The sequence below is a fragment of the Ambystoma mexicanum genome, chromosome 14 (assembly GCF_040938575.1).
Source record: "Ambystoma mexicanum isolate Mex_15411 chromosome 14, UKY_AmexF1_1, whole genome shotgun sequence".
Taxonomy (NCBI): Eukaryota; Metazoa; Chordata; class Amphibia; order Caudata; family Ambystomatidae; genus Ambystoma; species Ambystoma mexicanum.
The window spans coordinates 382,832,409-382,853,722 of NC_090940.1; the positions used below are offsets into that span (position 1 = coordinate 382,832,409).

A 21,314-nucleotide genomic window follows, 5' to 3' on the forward strand; every position below is an offset into this window, starting at 1 on the left:
AAACACTCCTTGTGTTCTCATTTTGCTTGATCTCTCCTCTGCCTTTGATACTGTCAACCATACCATCCTGCTCAACCGTTTCTATGATAACCTGGGTATCACTGGTCAGGCTCTGGCGTGGCTTTCCTCTCCAATCGACCCTCCCAGGTCCAACTGGGGTCCTTACTCTCTGACATCTTTTTCTCTACCTGTGGTGTCCCCCAGGGATCTAACCTCTCTCCCTGGCTGTTCAACCAGTACTTGGCACTTCTTGCCCACCGCATCGCTGCTCTCTGCCCCAATTTTCAGTGCTATGCGGATGATACCCAGCTCATTTTCAGGCTTCCCTTGGCTTCCTCTTCTCCTTCCCTCATCTCTGACTGTCTTTCTGCTATCCAGGAATGGTGTGCTGCCAATTACCTCTGCCTTAATGCCAGTAAGACTGAGATTCTACTCATTGGCGCACCCAATCCCTCCTTCCCTGCAGCTCTCTGGCCGGCCTCTCTTGGCCCTCTTCCTGCTCCTACCTGCAAGGCTAAAAACCTTGGGGTCATCTTTGACTCCACACTCTTTCTCTCATCACACATCTGACGTCTCTAAGAAGTCACACTACCAGCTTCACCTCCTCAGAGGTATCCTTCCTTTCCTCTCCTTCCCCCAGAAGCTCACTGTCTCTAGAGCCCTGGTTCTCTCAAAGCTGGACTACTGTAACAGCCTCTATCTGAATCTGCCTGCCTCTACTCTCCGCCCTTTGCAACTCATCCAGAACAGGACTGCAAGACTTGTCCTTGGCCTCAAGCCCAGGGACTGTATCTCTCCAGGACTGAAATCGCTACACTGGCTCCCAGTGGCTGCGAGGATTAATTTCAAAACCCTCTGCATTGTCCACAAGGCCTTCTGGGGCCTCTGGCCAAAATACCTTCAACTCTCTCTTCCTAAATATCTTCCTTCTCGAGCTCTTCGCTCATCCACCTCCAACTCCCTCAGGGTCAGCCACTTCTCCAAGCAACGAGTTGGGTTTAGATCTCTCTCCGCTGCAGGGGCCTCCCTCTGGAACAGCCTCCCTGCCTCCCTGAAACTTGAAGAGAACCATCTCCGGTTCCTGAAGCACCTCAAAACCTTCCTCTTTGCCTCCGTTTTCTCTCCCCCCTCTCCCCTGTTAATATTACTGAAACTGCACTGAATCTGCATCAGGGCCACTCACCTACCCCGGTCCGTGGCCCTGCCACTCTCCCCTGCACTGCCTACCTGGCAACCCCTGCACTGTGGGACTGTCTCTGTATCCATACAGCTCCTCCTCCCAGCACTTTTCTGCACTTATCTTGCACTTGCCACCAGCTGGCCCTTATTATTTATCTTGTTCTACTAAACCTGTACTGCACTTCTCCTTTCCCTTTCCCCCTTGCACTCCCCCCACCCCCACCCTGCATTTGCACGATCTGAATGACACCTGGCCTAGTAGGATCATTGTCTGTCTCCCCTTGCCCCCCCCTGCCTCGTCGCGCCTTGAAACACTTGTGTATAGGCGCGTTATAAATGCCATATCATATCATATATCTTCTCAGAGTAGTGTTCTTGGTGTTTTCAATCAACAGAAAAGTTTCCAGTTTGCTAGTAATAAAGTGATGCTAAATAATGTTGCAAAATACAGGATTCCAATGCTAGGGCTGTGCTCCTATCCCCTAGACTTATTATCTTAAGTTACTGAATAATTCACAAAGAACCATTTTTTGATTTCACAGTTCTTATATCCTACCAGCTTGGCGTGCTCTGCTACAGAGCGTAGGATTCCTTTTATGAGTTCCAGGGTTCTTGACCCTCTTGTTCCTAGTCTCTCATTTAACGGTTCCATGTGATATTTTCTCCGCAAAAATATTGCGATGCAAAAAATATCGCCATATTTTTGTGGCGAAAATAACACATGGACCCTGCGGGGGACACCCCCGCAACCCCTGCATAATTTTTTTTATGTGCGGGGGACACCCACCGCAACCCCCGCACCTAATATTTTCGCCACCAAAAATATCGCCTATGGCCGTTCCCGATGACCATATGTACGGCGATATTTTTGCTGGCAAAAATATTACCTGAATACCCATTTAACTGCAGGTCCCAGACTCTCAAAAGTGGTTTGGTTCTCTCTCTTGTCAAGCCAGTGGATTCTCAAGGATTGTCTCTTTTTTTTTCTTGCAGAGTCCCAGACCCTCTTCGCTTTAAACCTTTGCTCATATGGGTGCGGGTTCCACAGTGCGTTATATTCACTCTCATGCCAAGTATTCAAATCTCTCTCACTTGCTTCAGGATCCCAGACCCTCTCATTCCAATTCCTGAGCTCATACCATTGCTTCCCAGACCTCTATCAGCTCCCGGGCAACCCATGTACCTATTTGCTTCCTTTTAGGAGGTACTGGCAGTTCCTGGGCAGCTGTGCCCCTTCTGGAGACTCCGGTAGCATTGGGCGGGGTCTGCAGCAGCTCTGTAGTCAGCCTTTTCACAGCTACGTGATCTGTCTCATCTAGCCTTCACTGGGCCGAGAGGATTCACTTTGCAGCAACTCGAGTAGTCTTCTTGTAACGGACCACTCTCGGGTTCTCCCTTTCCTCCTTTTTGAGCTTCCCTTGCGGCTCGCGTCAGCTACTCCTGTGCATGTCTCCCGCTGTTCCTCCTGGGGGGATGTCTCTCTCTCTCGAATCTCAGCTATGCCCGAGTTTGAGCTTGAGCTTCCCCTTCGAAACTCTGCATGGGCTTGATATATTGCTTTGGGCCAATCACTGGCATTAGGAAGCTAGACCGCTCACTCTGTTTCTCACAAGTGATCCTTGGACTTGCGGCCATCTTCGTCCCAGTACGAACCTTAAAGCTATATACATGATACTTTGTATTTTCTGGCTTTTCAGTGTTGTCTTGTAGGTTAGGTGGACTGAGTTGATGACAAAACATATTGGCTTCATCCAGGGAGGGAGAAGGAGGATTTAAAGTTGGAAAAGGGGTTGGAGGTAGTAAAGCGAGGTGCTACTGCGTTCTCTGGTGATGGTTGTCCCCAATCCCATAGAGGGATTCCTTCTCCTATGATATCGTACCTTGGTGCACCATCCCAGGGGGACTATTGTACTGTGGACGCACCGGGCTGGCCCCATGGAAAAGGCCTTCTTCAGGGGAGGAGGGACGGCATCCGCAGATTCGTCACAGTGTTCTGAGTGCATGTTATGGTATTGTGTGTACGAGAAAGTGGTACCAGTTGAGTGTAGTGTGGAACTCTATATGCATCCAACTTTCCAAAGTTTTCCACAGCTTTCCACCTGAATGAAAACATGGCTCTATCCATCTTTTGTCCAAGGTCTCACTCAAGTAAAACCTTGGAGGACCTCACGAGTTTTGACTGGAGATTAGCCCTTTGGCTTAATTTCAACAGAACTAAGTTTCTTTAACCATTGTCAGTGTCTACATTACGTAGTGATAAGGCATCTTGTGAGGAGGCCTCTAATGCCTTGTAATTTGCTATGGGGCTTTTCATTACACCTGAGGTAAGATAGCATTCATGAATTTCAGATGCATTTCCTAACTGACGAGCAATGCATGGAGACCCTGCGGGTAGCTTCACAAGGTCTTGGTTCATATATCTCCTCCAGGAGAACTGCTGGGATTTAAAGCAACCTTTTGTAACAACCAGTTAATTTAGTTTGCCTTGAGCCTATGTTGTCTCCTGCCTCCATTATGTTGATAAAAGAAAGCAAACCAGATGAAACATTAGGATAAAAATAGTTGTTTAGAAACTCCAAAACCCTTTTTTTTCTATCACCTATAATAACCATTTTAATTTCTGGCTCAATTGTGCACTTGAACCAATGAGTATCAACATATTGGATCGAGACATGTCTGCAGGATATATTTTGGAGGACCAAACCCACCACAGCGGAGTCCTTTGCACAAGGTGCACATTTCTTTCAATGTAGTCATTTTGAGCAGCAGTTTCTGTTTCTGACACAATGTAAAAACATGAACGCCTAAAGATTAAAATTCTTCCTACTTGTATGCCCATGCTGTTTTGGTATTATTCCTTGGTTTGGTTGATTATTAATGGTCTTGTCTTTGTTCACTAGTCGGTTCATCGCAAGTGAACGTTCCCTTGTACATTCCACATATAATTGTGTTCCTTCATGTGTGAACAGTCGTCTGTGTTGTGTTTCCAGGAAGAGTCAGTTGAGATCTTAAGCATATATGTGTCTCTCTTTGCAAAGGCAGTTGGTTCTGTTCCACATGTACACATATTTGTTTAAACTTCTTCCATGTTTCTTGTAAAGCTGTTCTGTATTTTCTAAAAACGAGAACAAAAAAGGTGTCAATCGCTCGAAGAAACTGCTTTGCAATACTGTAGAACATGAATTAGCTACACATTACTGTAAAATTTAACACAGAACTACATTTTCCACAGGCATCTTCTGTTACTGGGTGAATACAGAGGACGAATTGTTCATGCACTGTGAAGTAATTTGGTGTTTTTGTACTTCAAAGGTTATCTAGGAGACGAGGCAAAAAGTAAAAGCAAGGAATTGTGAAAGACATGTTAAAGAGGTTTCTTATCGCTTCGGCCTTAATTATTTTGGGTTTCCTTTGGTTATACCCAGACCCGCTAGCTCAAAAGACACCCGAATAATAAGAATGAACATTGCTATATTGCGATTAGTGTTCGACTCCTCCCACTTCAAGATTGCAGAATGCCGCAGGGCCATTCACCCCACAGGGCTTGGACGCCATAATAATGACAGTGGGCACTATAAGAATTGTAAGTAACATAATATAACTTCTAAGTGCTGTTATACCAGGTGTTTGGCCATTATCCATATCAATGTTGCTCAGTGTATCACCCTTGGAAGAATGACTTGCCACGTCAACCCAGCTGCAGGATTCTCACTTGTGAAGTACAATCTGGCCCCATGTGCGAGGTGAACACATAACTTGCAATGTATTGTAAGGAACTCATGGTGGCAACAATAAAGACAGACACAAGTGATCACAGTTCAAGGGTGTTTATTAAACTGTATGCAGGTTGGAAAAATGCCTAATCTAAACCTAAATCTAAGATGGGGCCAAGCGTTGGCCATCAACTGAAACTAAGGCAGTCCTAGTGGCGTTGTCTCAAATAAAAAGGGCCCATACTAAGAAACCTATTGCCACACCTTACAACTAATACCAAAAAGGGTGTGGGATGGTTTTCAAGGAAAGAAAGAAGTGTTCCCAAATCATGTGTCAGGATGCGGTAGCATGGGTCTTCCTTCCCCACGTTTTGAGCACGGGGCAAGGTGGGATCTTGGAGCACAGCACAGTTCTCAAGCTTTTCCCTGCACAAGACAACAGTTTGGGTTTCAACTTCTCAGAAGCCTCGACAGCCTAGTCTCCCTTGACTCAAAGATTCACCCCTGGCTCCCCCTCTTCCGGGCGCTGACCCTTCACAAATCATATTCCATAAATCCATAACAGTTCCTTTTCTTAATGGACTTTGGGCGAAGGCCTCACCCCTGGATCTCCCTCGTTCGGGCTCAGACCCCTCTCTACTGTTGGCCTCCCTCTGCCGGGTTCACTATTGCTCTCAACAAAGTCTTCCTCTATCGTTTTTGTACAATTCTATTGTTTTCGTTCAATGTCTTTAATCAGTTCGCTGTGAACCTCCCTTTTCTCGGATTCACTTGATCAGGGTGCTAATTGCTCACTCAGGGGTTCTCCCTCTTCCGGGCGCTGACCCTTCTCTTACTTTCAGCCTCCCTCCTCCGGGTTCGCTATGGCTTTCAACAATTCTTAATGTCTTTTTAAACAGTTCCAGTGGACATCCCTCGGCCGGGTTCACTCTTGTCAACACACTGTTTTTGGGACTTTAGACTTGCCCCCTTCTCGCCAGCATCCCTCTTCCGGGTTCACTCTTGCCAACATCACATTCACAAATGTTTGCAGGATTCACTTCCCTTGCTTTCTCGCAGTTCTTAGGTCAAAGGCTTTTCACTGTACATGGATTTTGCTTGACCTCCTGTATGACTACTTTGAACTATCTTGACGGCTCTCCTACGGCCTTCTGGTATTTGTAGTTTCACTCAGACAGGTATCGACCAGAGTGTCTCGAGATAGCACCCATGTGGTGCCGGTTCCCTCTACAGCTGGTCTCCCCTCAAGAACTTTTACAGTTCTTTGAACTTGGTTCAATTTGCCATTTTGCGTCTTTCATTCATCAGAGCCCAGCTCTTATCAGCTCTCCCCTCGACTCACCAGCTGTGATGAACCGCTTGGCTTTCCTCATAACTGGAATCAAGGCCGATATCACGGTAGCAGGAGTTTTCCTTGCTCTCGCTTATCAGCGTTGATGCGCTCCTTGTACCATTGGCATCTGCTGCAACACACTTGGGCTATTGTCCTCAGTTTTAAGATTAGCTCTGCTGAGGCTTTGCGGGTCTGCGTCGAAAAGGGCAAGGTTGTGTCCCTCCTTGTCAGCCTCTCGATATTTGCCGCCTTTCTCCTCCTTTTGAACTGCTGGGCCTCGATAGCTGTCTTGTCGTACGGTCTGCCTTGCTCGTACTGTGCTCTCTTGCTCCACCTTTTATCCCTGTGGGGAAAAGGAAGGGCCGTCTGGGGTGTGTGATTTAAGTCAATTGCCTGACGCTTGTATTGGGAAATGTCAGGTGAATGGCTCCGGTGTTAGTCTGCCGTCTTCCATGGGGTGAGAAAGTATTTGTGTCATAGGAAATTATGTTCTTTGTCCTATGGGTGTTTATAAAGTCAAAAGGGTGGGATTGATAGGGTTTGGAAAGCAAGTGGGAATGACCAGAATTTGCATCAGAAAATAAAACAGGGGAATTGGGGAAACAGTAGTATTTCATCTGCATAGAAGAGGTGACCAGGAAAGAATAACCAGAGGAATGTGGAGAAGAATGATTCGGATAGAGAACAGGAAAGCAGGGATTCTGAGAGAGATGGTTTCTGAATGCAACAGGGTGTGGGTTCCTAGGGGATTTGTTACATACATAGGGAATGGTAGGTTTGGGTGAAATAGATTCAACGGGAGGAAGATGGGTGAACGTATTATAGCCTAAAAAGGACTCCGGTATATCGTCCTCCTCTCCATCTTCCCCGTTACAATAACGCGTCTCACCTGGGACAATTAGTGGCGGCTAAACAAAATACTGTACAGGAGCCTTTAACTGTGCTTGGCTGCTGACTTCATCTTGATGCCAGAAACCCAGAACCAATGTGTTCCATCTCTCATTACAGAGAGGAATGTAAAAGGGCCGAGACCAATACCAGCCTGGAGAGAGCCAGCCGAAGCAAGGCCGGAGCACACCGGAAGCCTGCACTATAGAACTGAGTCCATTTATCTTAGAAGCGGGACTGCACTGAGCATGTAGTGGGCAGAGGAGTCCTTGAGTCAGCAAAATGCTGCCATGCCCCGGAGGGCGGAGAGCACGAGGCACCAAGTTTTCCTGAAGGTAGAGAACAAACCGTTGCAGACGCGGTGCACCAACATCCACAAGCAGTGCCGCCCCTATGAAGAACTGCTGTGAAAGAACCAGTGACCACAGAAGCACGGTTCTTGAGCTGCCGGAGGAGCCACCTCCACCTACGAATGCTGCCGAAACGCAGGTACTCTGCTAACGCAAAGGAGAGGGAGGAGGGCGAAATATCACTGTAGCACTCCAGAAGGGTGTGAGGAAAACAGGGAACCCACATGGCCAGTTACGCCAGGTTATCCATGCAGGCCTCAGGAACCCAATAGTCCCGGGGGTCAGGACAGTACGTAACACACAAGGTCAGTGAGCCAAACAGCCAACACTTTGCTGAACAATCCAGTAGCCTGTGGATGCATGAGAATAAAGAGCAACTGAGACAGTATTAAGAGCTAGAGAGCCCATGCTCGGCTACCAGAGACCTAAAAGAAATTGAAACAGGGAGCAGTGAACCTGAAACAAAAGACCCAGAGAGGGGGCAATAGCCACAAGAAAATCAAAAGTTCCGAATGACCAGAGATCACACTCCGAGCCCTGAAACCATCACCCTGGACGGGTGAACATGAAGCAAAAACCCTGCGAGGGGTTAATAACCGCTAGAGGTTTTAAAGGTCTGAAGGGCCAGAGAGCCCTGTCTGGGCTGAGGAACAAATCCTGTCCGAGTGGGTGAAGAATCATTGTAAGACAGAGGGTCCATGCTGGACCAAGAAAACCTATTGCTCACAAGAAACTGAAATGCTCGGGAGCGGCGAGCAAGAGACACAAGTTGCAGAGTTGAATGACTTACAAATCCAAGTGTTGTATTTAAGGAACACACTTTATAAGTTGAGCAAGAATTTGGTGAGAAGGTCGGGAATCCCACTTTGTGTAGAAAATGTAGGAACTTGTTTGAACTGCACAAGCAGGCCAAGGCTTGAAAGACCAAGAGGAGAATTTGAGAGACAATTGGGAGGGGGGAAAACCACCAACCAGCACAAGCCAAGCAACGGGGGAGTAATAACATTTCTCAGACCAAGTTACGTTTTACTTATTGTTAGTGGTAGGGTCAGTCAGTAGGATGAAATGGGTTTGGACAGAGGACAAGGTTTAATTGTGCATGACGTCCTGACAAGCACCTGTTAGTTATTTTTTGTAGGATAGGGCCTCTTCATCGTAGAAGTATGGAGCGACGAGGCATTTCTTTACTTTAATAAAAATTAGACACTGTCTTCTTCTCGGTGTCCTATGTCTGATTTACCACAGTTGTTAGGATTGGCTGACTCTGATTGGGGCTACTATGTTTCACGTGTGAATGGTTTCGTGGGTCACTGCACTGAAGTGTCGTTGATTGAAGGTAAAGTGCAGAATCCGCCATCTTAGCCCTTGACATTTTCAGCAGACATGCACAGATTGGAAAGCTTGTGCGTATGTTCCCTTCCACTGCAACTTCTATCTGACCCTGCTCCACAAACCCTGCAAAACTTCTCTCTCACTATGAGTGCCCTCCTGCTACCGCAATGAGAGAGAAGTTGCACTTACTCGCTGTCAAGGTTTTGGGGCATTTCTTCTCTCACATGGATGTGCACACCGTTACACAGGCTCAACTCTATATTGATTAAAGAGACATACCTGTACAGAGGTTCATGTGGTAAGCCCTTACCTTTTGCCTGTGGCATGGCAAGGATAGCCAAGGATCCTCCCCACTGTGCCCCTGTGGTCCAGCATCATACAAGGTGTGGTGATACTTGGCTCCCTTGGCAACCCTACCCAGCCCACCATGCAGGGGTCTTGTCAAAAAGATAAGTCCAAAAACATCTGCAGCTACCACTGGCCCCAAGTGACAACCTTCCGGCTCACATAACCAATTGGTGAATATACTGTCTTGCACAGTGCTGTAGGTAACAATTGCACCTTTGGGACACTTCCTTCATAATGTACAATGTTCTTGTTAACCATTCTATAAACAAGTGTTGCTAGATATGGTGCTATCCAGCAACTGCATTTACTACGGACGGAGTTGCCTGAATAATAGCCCCCACAAACCTTTCCTCAATATCTGTCGACTCCGCTTCAAGGGAAATTCCCAGATGAGAAGGGGGTGCAAAAGCTGAGGAGGATGCTGATCTGTCTTCAAGGCAGACCTACTTCCTCTCCCCTAAGGCTGAAACCACATGCATGCACATATGTTAGCACAGATGGGTCCCTCCCACAGTCTCACCATACCATGATTAATAAGACATTACCAAGATGGGTCCATATGGGTTTGAAGGAGTGAAGAAAAGATCACAGTAAACAATGTCCTCGAGGTTCTTGGAGTGCAATAATCGCCGGCACGAGGATGCACCTGACAGAATACCAATGAGAGTTCCAATAGAGAGTCCACATCAGGGCAGTCTAGCAGTTCCAAAGCTAAGAAGAGCCCAAGTTCCTGCAGACGGAGTACAGTCCACAACACACAGATGATACCACAGGCAAAATGGCAGGAAGGAAGGAGTCTAGAACTACGGTTGCAGGAGAGAGTGTCCACGGTGAGAACAGGCTCCCTGAACTGGAACCAAGGTAGCCAAAGAGAGTACAACACAAACAGTCTGTCTCTGTTGGGGAGCATGGTAGGCTAGAGGAAAGGACCCGTTATCATGTGCACTGCGTGCGTATGCACTGGGTCCATGAGAGATGTAGTTTGCACTCTTGGGAAACATAAGTGTTGCAGTGACCCTACCATGGGTGCCCCAACTCTGTACCAGAGTACTGTCGCCTGACAGTCATCCCATTAAAGGATTGCTTTGGCTTTTAATAGTACCCAAAACATGTTGTAGTCTCACATTTATGGCAATGTACACAATCAAACCAAAGGTGTGGCACGCATACAATACACTATTGGACCCTAACACGCCACTAGAATCTCCATGGTATTGGACAGGTTTCTATCCCCAAAAGGTGAAAACTTACAACTTTCTAGTCTTCTCAGACCTGTTGGCATAATTCCATAGGTATACACGCATTTCTCTTCAAAACAGAACACACATCAATGCCACAGGTCTCAGTGGAGAAAGCTGTAAATACGTTTTCACCAACAGAAGTCGGACAGTGAACCTGGGGACTTAACAACAAAGGATGAGGTTGTCATCAGTGAAAGGCATGCTGGACTAAAACTAGTTTGTAAGACCATCATCTTCATTTATCTATCTAGGAAGAATTAAGTAATATATGATACCAAGAATAATGTAAAATTGTTAAACATCCAAATTATAGCTTCTCAATGCACATACCTTTGGACAAGCCTGAGTCAAAGGTGAAACATGTTGGAGAAATTACCCTGTCCTACAATTTGATATGGAAAAAATAACTATGCTTTCATTACCAAGAGGAATGTACCTTGACATTTCAGTAAAGGGTATGTGATTTTGTCCAGATTGCACACATTGATTTCAATGTTACTCTCACCCTGATTAAAGCAAAAACGAATATGCTTGGCTGAAACTTCTCGATAGTTTAACCAGTGTCCTTTGATGCGATACTATGCTTTCTTTTTGGGATAGGAGCCTGCTGACAGAACAGATTTTTGTTTTGATTCTGCTATTTAGTCTTTGACACATATTTTATAATAGTGGGGTGGCCTTAACCACCATTGTGGTTTATTAAGAGCAGTTTAAAGTGTCAGTCAGTGGCTGGTCTGTTATTGGGGTGGGTCTAGCGGTAGGAAAGAACAGAAACCAATGCTATTAAGTCGCTCTGTCACCTTGTTAGATAGGTGGCTTACCATTTGTCCATCCAGGGTCAGCAGGATGCGGATTGACATGGTACATTTTCAGTACCATCTGTATTTCGGCCAACTTTTTTTGTGTTGCAGTATCTAGTATTCTCCCTAGGTTTGTGTGATCATGCTTTGCACTGTGAAGAATCCTATGGCTCCCTCACTAAAACCCTGCCTAAAGTCTCCCAGGTAGCCAGGGAAAGGCAGACACTTCCTGATCCTGACCTTAGGGGTGGTGTACTGTGGGAGGTGACAGGGCCCAGGGTGGTGAGGAGATTCTGTGGGATGAAACACTGTATTTGTCCTCTGAAAGGAGATGCCTATCTGAGTTGCCAAAACAGGTGATGGCATATTACCATTATAGTGTCCCTGACAAACATATAATGTGTGACCCGGAGTACAAGCTCTGTTAAGTCTGAGCACACCTTGTCAATAGAAAGATCTTTTAAGAATAAATACCCTCCTTACTCCCTAAGGTTTAAATAAAAGGATATAGAGAAAATGCCTTATATCCAATATTCTCCTCTGTTACAACCAGTCCTAGCAGTCCATCTTTTTCTGAGTTTAAGGGAAATAAATATACCCTAAAAATAACTCAATTGTTGAAAAAACTAACTTAATTGATGGGAACTACAAGTCCCATACTCCCAGATCTATTGGGACGAGGAAGAGGGCTGGAGGGGCATGCTGTAGCTGCAGTAGTCGGGCAATGAAGCCCAACAGCCCACACCTGAAGGAACCTGGGAGGCATAAAAGGCCCCCTCAGGTGCGGGCAATTAGAAGGAGCTGGCACTGTGAATGGAGTGTGTCCAGTACTAGCAGAGGCAGAAGGAAGAAAGCACAGTGTCAGCAATCCAGGCAGAAGTGGGAGAACAAAAGGGATGCCGGAACATGAAGACAGCAGATTTCACCTGCTTGTTCTGAGAGGGTCCTGTTCCCACCAAACTCTGAAGTGCAGATGCTGCGCAGCAGAAGACGTGCAGCAGATCTGTCTTTCTCCATGTGGGACTGATTGCCTTGCCGAGAGGCGGACGTGCAGAAGACTGAGAAAAGAAGCAATTGTCAAGCTGTGGGTCTAGGGAGCAAAAGTAGCACCCAAAAACATGTGGCCCAGATATTCTTTTCTTGGGTAATGCTTGTGCCACTCTCTTGGATTCAGGCAATACTTGCACACTTGTTTCTTAGGCCAATAAAATCTTATCAACTCCACAGTACAGTTAGATTGCTTCTTAACTCTGGGAAAGGTTGGTTTCAGTGTGAATATGGGGAGATTCTTGGCTTGGGTAATGCTTGTTTTCTTCTGCAACTGTTATACACCGTAACTTCTTTAAATGAAAGATATGATGTGTTAGGATAAAGAATAGAATTCAGTCTTAATTTGAAAATCAGAATTAGGCACACGCGACCACTTCTTGATCTAGTTTTCCAGGTTTAGAGATTGGTATATAATTGTATTCCTGTGTGAAAGTAAAGGATACAGTGCAGGCCTTCTTTGGGAATCACAATTAGGCACACGGGACAATTGTCTGATGTAGTTTTCACAAGTTAAAGATTGTAACTCTTGTATTGTCAAATTTAGGTATTTGGTAATGGTCTAAGCAGCGATCCCTCTCCTTAATTAGGGACACGCGACCACTCCTTCAAGCAGTTACAGATTCAGTAATAGTCCGAGCAGCATGCCCTCACCTTAATTAGGGAAACGTGATTACTCCTTCAAGCAGTAACAGTCTTTGAATAATGGAACAATGGATTTTAATAACGTTAGCTTCTCACACGAGTAAAAGACCTCTCACATTATATGCAGATGCTAAATTTCCATTGTTCAGGGTAGTTAGATACAGCAAACAACTTCTACTCGCATAAAGTCATACACGAGCTAACAGGGAGCTGGATACTGTTGCCGGCAATACTCGCCCAATGTGTTAGAACGCTGTGCTTCACTCACCGGCTTCTAACTGTACTGTGAAGTTGATAACAGTTTATTGGCCTAAAATACACGTGTGTAAGTATTATCTGAATCTAAGAGAGTGGCATCAAGGCTTCTGGGTAATTAATCTGGCTCATAACTGGCAGAAAGGTGCAGGGAAAGTTGGGGGAGTCAAACTGGCTGCTTGTAAAGACTGTTTTGAAGTTGACACAACCTGTAGTGCCATAGACTGTGGAAGACACGGAGAAGTAAATCTCAAAGGCAAACCCAGGTTGTTAATGTGTGTGAGACAGGCATGGTGACGAGAGACACAGACTCGGAACGGAAGATTGCAAAACCTTTATTTAAAGTTTCTGGGTTGGTGTACTACCTAACTAGTCCTAGCTCTAAAGGGATGTTTCCCTGAAATTATGCTTCTATGGGCAGTGGGTGTCTGAAAGTCCAAATAAAAAGTCTGTGTCTAAACCTATGCTTGACCACATGCTATAAAACATGTGTTCGGGGCTCTTTTGTCAAAAATGAAAAGTAGTGGTTCAACAGAAAAATAGGGAAACCAGGGTTGGTTTCCGGTAGCTTTTTTGCGAGGCCTGGTTTTGCAAACAGGGTTTCTTGCAAGACCTTCGCCACAGGGTCCTTGCAGTAAACTCCAATACCTTCAGTGTCTTCAAGTTCCTTGGGGTTCCCTTCCCCAAGCTTCAACTTATTCAAGGTTCAAGCACCATAAAAAGAAATGTATCACAGTTTTCTTCTTAAGCTTCTCGGGGTTACCTTCCCCACACTTCAGTCTTTTCAACACTATAAAGCAAACCAGTAAGTCTTCAACGTAGCCTGGCCTCTCAGGGTTCCCTTCCCCAAGCTCAGACCCCTTTCAGCTTTCAGCACAAAACAAAATGTATCACGGTGCCTTTTTGCTTTCTCAGGGCGCCCTTCCCCAAGTTTAGGCCCTTCTAATTCCAAACACAAAGTCAGCTGGTCAGGGTATGTCTTTTTGTTATTTACATTTTCTACATACACTCTTCTCATGGGGTGGAATCGGAGGCTTTTGAAAACGCCAGAATGTTTGCTTTTCCTCAGTGTGACCACTCTGACCCTTTGCCCCTCTCTTTATTTCTCACTTGCAACTTTGCTTTGAACCTTTTATCTTCAGGTGTTTATTGAGCACACTTGCATTGTCTTTCATTCTTTTCACTTTGGGTTGCACACTTGCACTGTTCTTCTCCACTCTATACTCCTTCTGTGCCTCTTGCACCTTCCTGCTTTAGCGTGCTTCTTGTACCCTTCTGTTTCTCTGACTTCTGTCTTTGGCGGTGCCCAATTGCACTTCTTTTCCTTTGATGTGCATCCTTGCACATTTAATCCTGTCAATTACCTTCTCCGTGCTCACTCACACCTTTTCCTTACTTTTCTTTCAGGCCGCTTGCCCTGTCTTGGCTGTCTTGTGCGCCCTCGCACTTTCCTTTTACTTTCCTTCTGTCAGCTTTTTAATTTCCATCCGGGCTACTTGCCCACTTTTCAATCTGTTTACTTTCTGTCCTTTGATTTCTGCACTGCTCGCGCGCACCTTTACTTTCTTTCTTTCTACTTTCCACTTTTTGCGTTCTACTTTGTGCCGTTTTATTAATCTTGCTTTTCCCCCCTTTCCCGCTCAAGCCACCCACACAGTGCCGAGTTTCTCTCTCTGTGTCTTGCGAAACTCACCGGGTAGCGTAACGCTGGTGAAAAGTATCTCAGTTTTGCTTTGGGTCGAGGTCAGGGTCTGACCACCTTCCCCTCAGACACACTTGGGTCTGGCACATGGCCCAGGGGAACTAGCACTTGCACAGACTCTGCCAGCAGGGTCTCAGCTGCTTCGCTCCGGCTCTCAGGAGACGCAGCTTCCCAGCCACGCTGCCGTCCTCGCACACCGGGCCAGTGTTGCCAGACGCTGCTCTCCTACGGATCCTCCTTCCTGCAGTTCCCAGCTTTGTGGCTCCTCTGGTCCAAAATGCTTCTCCAGCTCACCCTCCTAGTCGCTCATCCATTTGTGTTAAACCACACCTTTTACAGTGAAGAAAACAGTCAAGTGGAGTCAGATATAAATTGTTACTATTAACAGCCTGATCCTATTAGTGGAACAACTCGAGTTCTTTCTAAGGTAGCTTGCCTTTACTTTGCCCATGTTATTCCTATGGGTAATCTTTACTGATCTTAGTTGCCTCTTTGTTGTCTCAGTATCTGTTGGAAATGGGGAGTTGTACCCAGTGGTACTGGGTAAATACCCTTGGGCCTCAGAAGTAAGCCGGTCCGGTAACAACAGTGCCGGTAGGCGCACCAGCACTGTTGTTACCAGACCAGCACATTACAGGTCTGCTTGCTGGAGTTGCTGTGCCCGGCAGGTCGGACCCTGCCGGGCACAGCGGCCACAGTAAGCAGACCTACACGAAAGCACCGGCACTGTTATTAACGGTTTCCGTGTTCTCCATTCCCATTGAGTCCTCTGGCACTCATATGGGAATTGGGATTAACATTTACCGGCGCCTAGCTTGCAGAAATTACAGGTGGATTAGGACCCCAGCGTTCCGGGAAGTCAGGCGCTGGTAAAAATTGCAAGTCTGGCGGCAACTTGCCAATTTTAATGGCACGGCTACTGCCGGACTTGTAATGAGGGCCCATGTCTCACCCTTAGGTATCCTCCTCCCAATCCCCCATGACCCTCCACTCAGATGATCCTCCCTCGCTAGTCCGTCCCCAGGGTCAGGATCCAAAAGTGATGCCCCCCCTCACCCTCCCTACCCCAGGCACCTGTGTAGAGGATCTCCGGGAGTAGGAAGGGAAAAGCCCTTAGGTTTTTCACATGTGGCAGGGCACAGAGACAAGAGAGGCAAAGAGGCTGCCCCTTTTAAAGAGAGTTATTCAGAGGAAGAGTGCCTTGTCTACTTAAGCTGTTGAAGCACTTTTAGTATATCTTGTCGAAGCCTGTCTAAAAGTATAAATCACTGAAGCTGTGGTAGTAGTCCAAAGTATTGAAGCTGTGGTGGTATATCTGGTTGTCAGTGGATGCGGTATTGTAGTAGTCCAAACAAAGAGTACTGTCAAACAAAGGTGACTGTTCTCATAGTAAATGAAGTAGAAGTGAAGTTGTTAAAGTTGAAGCAGCAGCACTAAAAAGTCAGCCTGACAAATATACCATTGTAAAGCCTACAACTGTAACCATGACAAACTAACTGTTAACCAAGAACTGTGTATCACTGGTAGTTGTGGATATTGCATTTCTTTTTGAACTGTGGCAAGTCTTCTTGATGACGGTGGCAAAGCATTGTGGTTGGGATTACTATTGGTGCTATTTGGAGAAAGTGGGAAGTGGATATTTCACCAAGAAGAAGAGATTTGCCAGTGGAAAATTGGTTAACAAACATGTACATTGCCTTTGAACTATCAAGAACTGATTTGAGACCAACAGACCTGACTTTAAATCCTGGGGAAGGGGAATTCCCAGGACATATTCAGAGACTGTTAATGTTGTTAATGTGATATTACATTGCCATATATTTTCTTTCTGTAATAAAATGGCATATGATAACTAATCATCAAGCAGCTGTCCGCCTCACATTACTGACCCCTCACATCACCCAAAGTGGGACTATGTTTGTGCTGCTTGGTTTTCCCTTTTCTTTGTGTGAAAGGGCATTTTCATTAAACCTTGCCATAGTGTGCTGCGATTTAGTTTAAGAATCCATGCTTTGCTGCTAGTGTCACTGTATTCATGCTTTTATATGTGTGACCTGTTAAGGAACACTGCTTGTCCTCTCCCCTACGCTGATGGTGTCAACATCTGCCTCAAAATCCATTCCCTCCTGGAGATTTTTTCTCGCTGTGATAAATACCCCCGAGACATGACTAAGGAGAGGTGTAAAACCTAATAGAGCTAAATTCAATGCCACTGTCCGAGGCCCTGAATACATTATCACTTGTATGTCCCATTAAAATCTTCTGCTAGCCAAGACCAAACCTGCAAAAACCTAGCCCTCTCCCTAGATGTTGTGCTTAGAATTCTTTTCTCAGGTCAGTGTTGTAACCAGATCATTCTTCTTCTAGATTAGACTACTCGGGATTATCCTTGGTTACTTCTTTGTAACCCTCAATATGGTTGTGTCTGGCACAGTGATTAATGAAGAACTTTCTCCTTGCTCTGGACTGTATCCAGGCCTCCATAAAGATCTCCGCCGAGTGAAAGCAGTTCAACACAAAACTGACAAGCTTCATGACCAACCTAAAAAAGAGTTTCTTATGACCCATGCCTTGATTGGTTGCTTGCCGCAGTGAGAATCTAGTTCAACATCCTAAATAAAACAGTTTAACATCAACTAATAAGTATGTGTTCATACGTGTGCTTTCAGTGGTCACACTTTATCCAAACCAAAGAGGTGCTGTATTTTCATAACCTGCAAGTGCGCTCCATTTCTTTAGGATAGCATTCAGGACTTCTGCACTCTGTCGCCTAGACTCATATCGAGGTTTCATTATTTCAAATGTCTCTGACTGTTAGGAAATGTAAGAAATGTATCTCTGAGGCTGTCCATTGTCATGAGGGAGGAACAACACACTCATACGCACAAACAAATGAAGTGTATATGTTTTTATTCAGTATTAAACCAAAGGGATACGTTTGTTAGGAAAAGAGGGGGTGGAAAAAAAAATTGGCTTACTCAGCAGAGGTTCTCAACCAACAAAAAGGGTCGCACATTAATCACGTAATGTCATAACTGGCTGAACTTTGTCTGGGGTTTGTAGGCACAACCTCTAATATTTTGGGATAGTTCTCTTCTTCCCAGATCCTGTTTTTGTATAGTCTGATATCCCAGCCTTAGATTCCCCCAACTTATGGTTGGGGTAGAGTGTGAGAAACCTGAAGATGTCTCACCCGCTAGTCCCCTGGGATCTGTGATCCGGGTGGCAAGGACACAGCAATCGCTTTTGGATCGAGTTCCTGGGGGTGGACCAGTGCAGGAGGATCACCTGGATAAGGGGTCTTCAGGGAGTGGAAGTGGGGCACCGGAGGGTGAGTCGCGGTATCCCCTTCCCTGTAACACCTTTCCCCCATCCTACCAGGAAGGATACCTGGGAACTCAACCCCCCCCCCTCCCTTTCCTGAAACAAACACTTTCTCACAGACCGGTCACTGTGAGCGGCAATGGACTAACACCAGAGCCGTATATCTGACATGTCCCAATACCATGGTCAGGCAATTACTGATCATTACACACACTGACTTCCATCACACTTCCCCACACTGATAAAAGGCACAGCACGAAAGCACACTCTGAGCGAGGAAAGGAACACGAGGAAACAGCAGTTCCAAGATGGCAGTTTAATACAAGGAGAAAAACAGCGAGACCGCAGAGGGTTGCAAGGAGGAAAGTGCCCTTCACCTTTAAAGACTGTTACTTTCAGGAACCTTAAAGGGAAAGAAGCCTAAGACCGGGAACTGAAGCTGAACAAACCTACACTGTGCATCAAAGGTACCCGGGACTCTCCTGCGTCAATAACCAAGCGATTGCCGCCGTGATACTGTCCTTGGCTCCTACAACAAAGCAGCACCAGTAAAGACAGCACAGCTGGTGAGTCGGAAAGACTGATACCAAAACAGCTTGTGTTTGAACCAAGGTCAGAAGCGGCAACACTGTATGAAGAAATCCAAAGATGACAGTGTGTGAAACACATGTGATGAGCGACGTGAACATAATTGGAATACCAAAGGAGTGAATGAACTTTGGGGAGAAAGCGAGATACCATATACAGAGTGGTCCGGCGCCACATGGGTGCTCATTCGAAGGTCTCTGTTAGGTATCCAACTGAATGGCGACTGTATTGTAAAAGGGAAGCTTGTCTCGAAGTGGTCCTGCAACAGGTGAAGCTAAACCCTGTGCACATTCGAAAGTCGTCGATAAATCAAGGTGAACTACAATTGGTCTGAGCCCGGCTGAGGGGGATCCGCAGTAACGATCATGAAATAACAGGGATCTGAGCCCCACTGAAGGGGATCCAGGGTGAAGTATCCAAGTTGAATACTTTAACTGGCAAAAGAACTGTGTATCTTAATTTTGTGTAAATCGGGCCCTCTGAATCAAGAGACTTTGATGAGAAAAGAGAGTTGGGCACAGAAGGTCTTGTTGCTGGAAATCAAATTATATCCTCGTGTCAAAGAAGCCAGAGTGTGTGCTTTGCTCGAGTGAACCGCCTTGCCCCGTGCTGAAAACGTGGGGAAGTGGAGGCCAACGGCCCGAACATTCTGAAATATCATTTTGTGAACACTACTTTTTTTTTCATGAGCATTATCCCACACTAGTTGTAAATTAGTGGTAAGGATTGGCAATAGTTTTTTTTTAATATAGGACCTTTTACTTTGACAAGACTCCACTAGGTCTGCATTATTTTTATTTGATGGTCGTAGCTTGCTCCCATCTGTAGATTTAGGTTTAGATAGGCGTTTGTCACACCAGTGTGAAAGTTCAATAAACACCCTTGAACTGTGGTTACTTGTGTCTGTCTTACTGTTGATACCATTCCTCACAAGAGTGAAAAAAAAATCCTATGGGACCTAGAAGAATAATTATCCAACAACAGAAGGGAGATTCTCAAGTACACAGTGTCAGGATGGAGGGATAAATCAAGCAAAGTGGATGGATTATAATAAGAGGATTTCCGTTCATTGTACAATGTCCAGTCCGTATTCTAATCAACAAAGTTCCAGGGCATCCAAACCCAGGAAAGCATGCTTCAATACATTCAGCCTTAAGGTGGACTTAAATGCCACAGCAAATTATTTTTCCCGACTGCGACAGTCTGTACCAATGACGATCAGTCCTTTTCTGCTGCCCTAAAGCAATCCTACCATGCAAGACCTGTCCAATTACACCTTGCGCTATGGGCCTACAAGTGCTCTTTTCTGAGGCAAGTACTTGCAGCTTTCCTCCTCTTGCTATAGGGATCTTTTTGGTAGGTAACTCCCCTCTTCACTTTCCCAAAAGGGTCCTTGTCAGGCTGCAGTAATTCTAAGATCTAGTAAAGGGTAGCATTCTTGGATGTATGCCCACCACAAGCTCAGGTTGGAGTCGCAAAATTCGTAAATTTGTTAAGTTGACTTTGGTAGCTTGTCAGGTGTCACCTAAATGTGGCCTAGAGTCCAGAGCAGGCGGTTCTTCTGCTCCTTCCCCTCAAGACCTGTCATCTTGTCAAAGCTCCCAGTAGCTCTAGCCTGTCCTACAATCCCTAACCCTTTAACTCTTTTACATTGAGGCTTTCTTGGCTTACCCGACTTCTGTACTTTAGATCTCAAACAATGTTGCCTATTGTGCCTGGTGCCACGTACGTTTCTTCCTCTTTTTCTCCTGCTCCTTTCACTGTTAAAACACAACCACACTACCAGTTTGCTTCTGCCTCCTTGTAAGCTTTGTGATTGGTGTGTTTGTTTCACCCTTGGCTTGGCATTGTGTGATTGGGAGAGGGGGGCACATCACTTCCCCATGTGCATGTCTTGTAATGTGCAGTGAGTGGGCACCACCTATTGTTCGAGAAAGTACATCAACTTAGGGAAAACAATGTGGTCCACACCAGAAATCCCCTTACACTAGTGATGGACTGAAAGCAAACTGGCAAAACCTTTGTCAGTAGTTGGCTTAATCCCATGATGCAAAATTCCATCAATTACACCTTTTAGTGTTTTCTAGAATGAAATCACAGGCTTGCATTTCGGACTTGCTGACCTACTTGAGGGATCATCTGCCTGGATTTCACCTTCTTACTGAACTCACACATGATCAAAATTTCAACTCCATAAAGTGACAGTATTCTCTGACTGCTATCTCCTTGTCATGGTGACCAAGACAGTTAAAATTAACCGAATGTTTCTCACCTATAGAGGAACAGTAGCTCACTCCTTATCCCAGGAAGTGTCTGTGAATGACTTGTCCACCATCTTGGAATCAGGAACCACCATCATAGTGACGAGGCGATTCCCCCCATTCGCACTGCTGAGATTTTCAGTAAGTTAATTCACCCTCTAGTTCTGTAATTTGCATGGTGTGCATATGTAGTGTTGTCCTTTCCTTCTATGCTGCTGGATTCTTGTCAGCCTCTCACATTGGATGGTCCTAACCTTTCAATCCTGGTGTGAAGATCACAGTGAGGGTTGTTGGTGGACAAGTCGACA

General features: G+C 45.7%; 2 protein-coding genes across 2 annotated transcripts in view; one reads left to right on the plus strand and one right to left on the minus strand.

The window, feature by feature from the left end:
* Nucleotides 1-21,314, plus strand: part of SEC23A (SEC23 homolog A, COPII coat complex component) — a 1,668,754-nt gene that overhangs the window by 985,339 nt on the left and 662,101 nt on the right. The gene's annotated exons all lie outside the window — the stretch shown is intronic.
* Nucleotides 1,446-21,314, minus strand: part of LOC138527301 (histamine H2 receptor-like) — a 131,043-nt gene continuing 111,174 nt past the window's right edge. Inside the window, exon 4 of the mRNA XM_069638373.1 lies at nucleotides 1,446-4,294. Coding sequence (XP_069494474.1) covers nucleotides 4,135-4,294 — 160 coding nt within the window. The 3' untranslated portion in view covers nucleotides 1,446-4,134. The remainder of the gene's footprint in view (nucleotides 4,295-21,314) is intronic.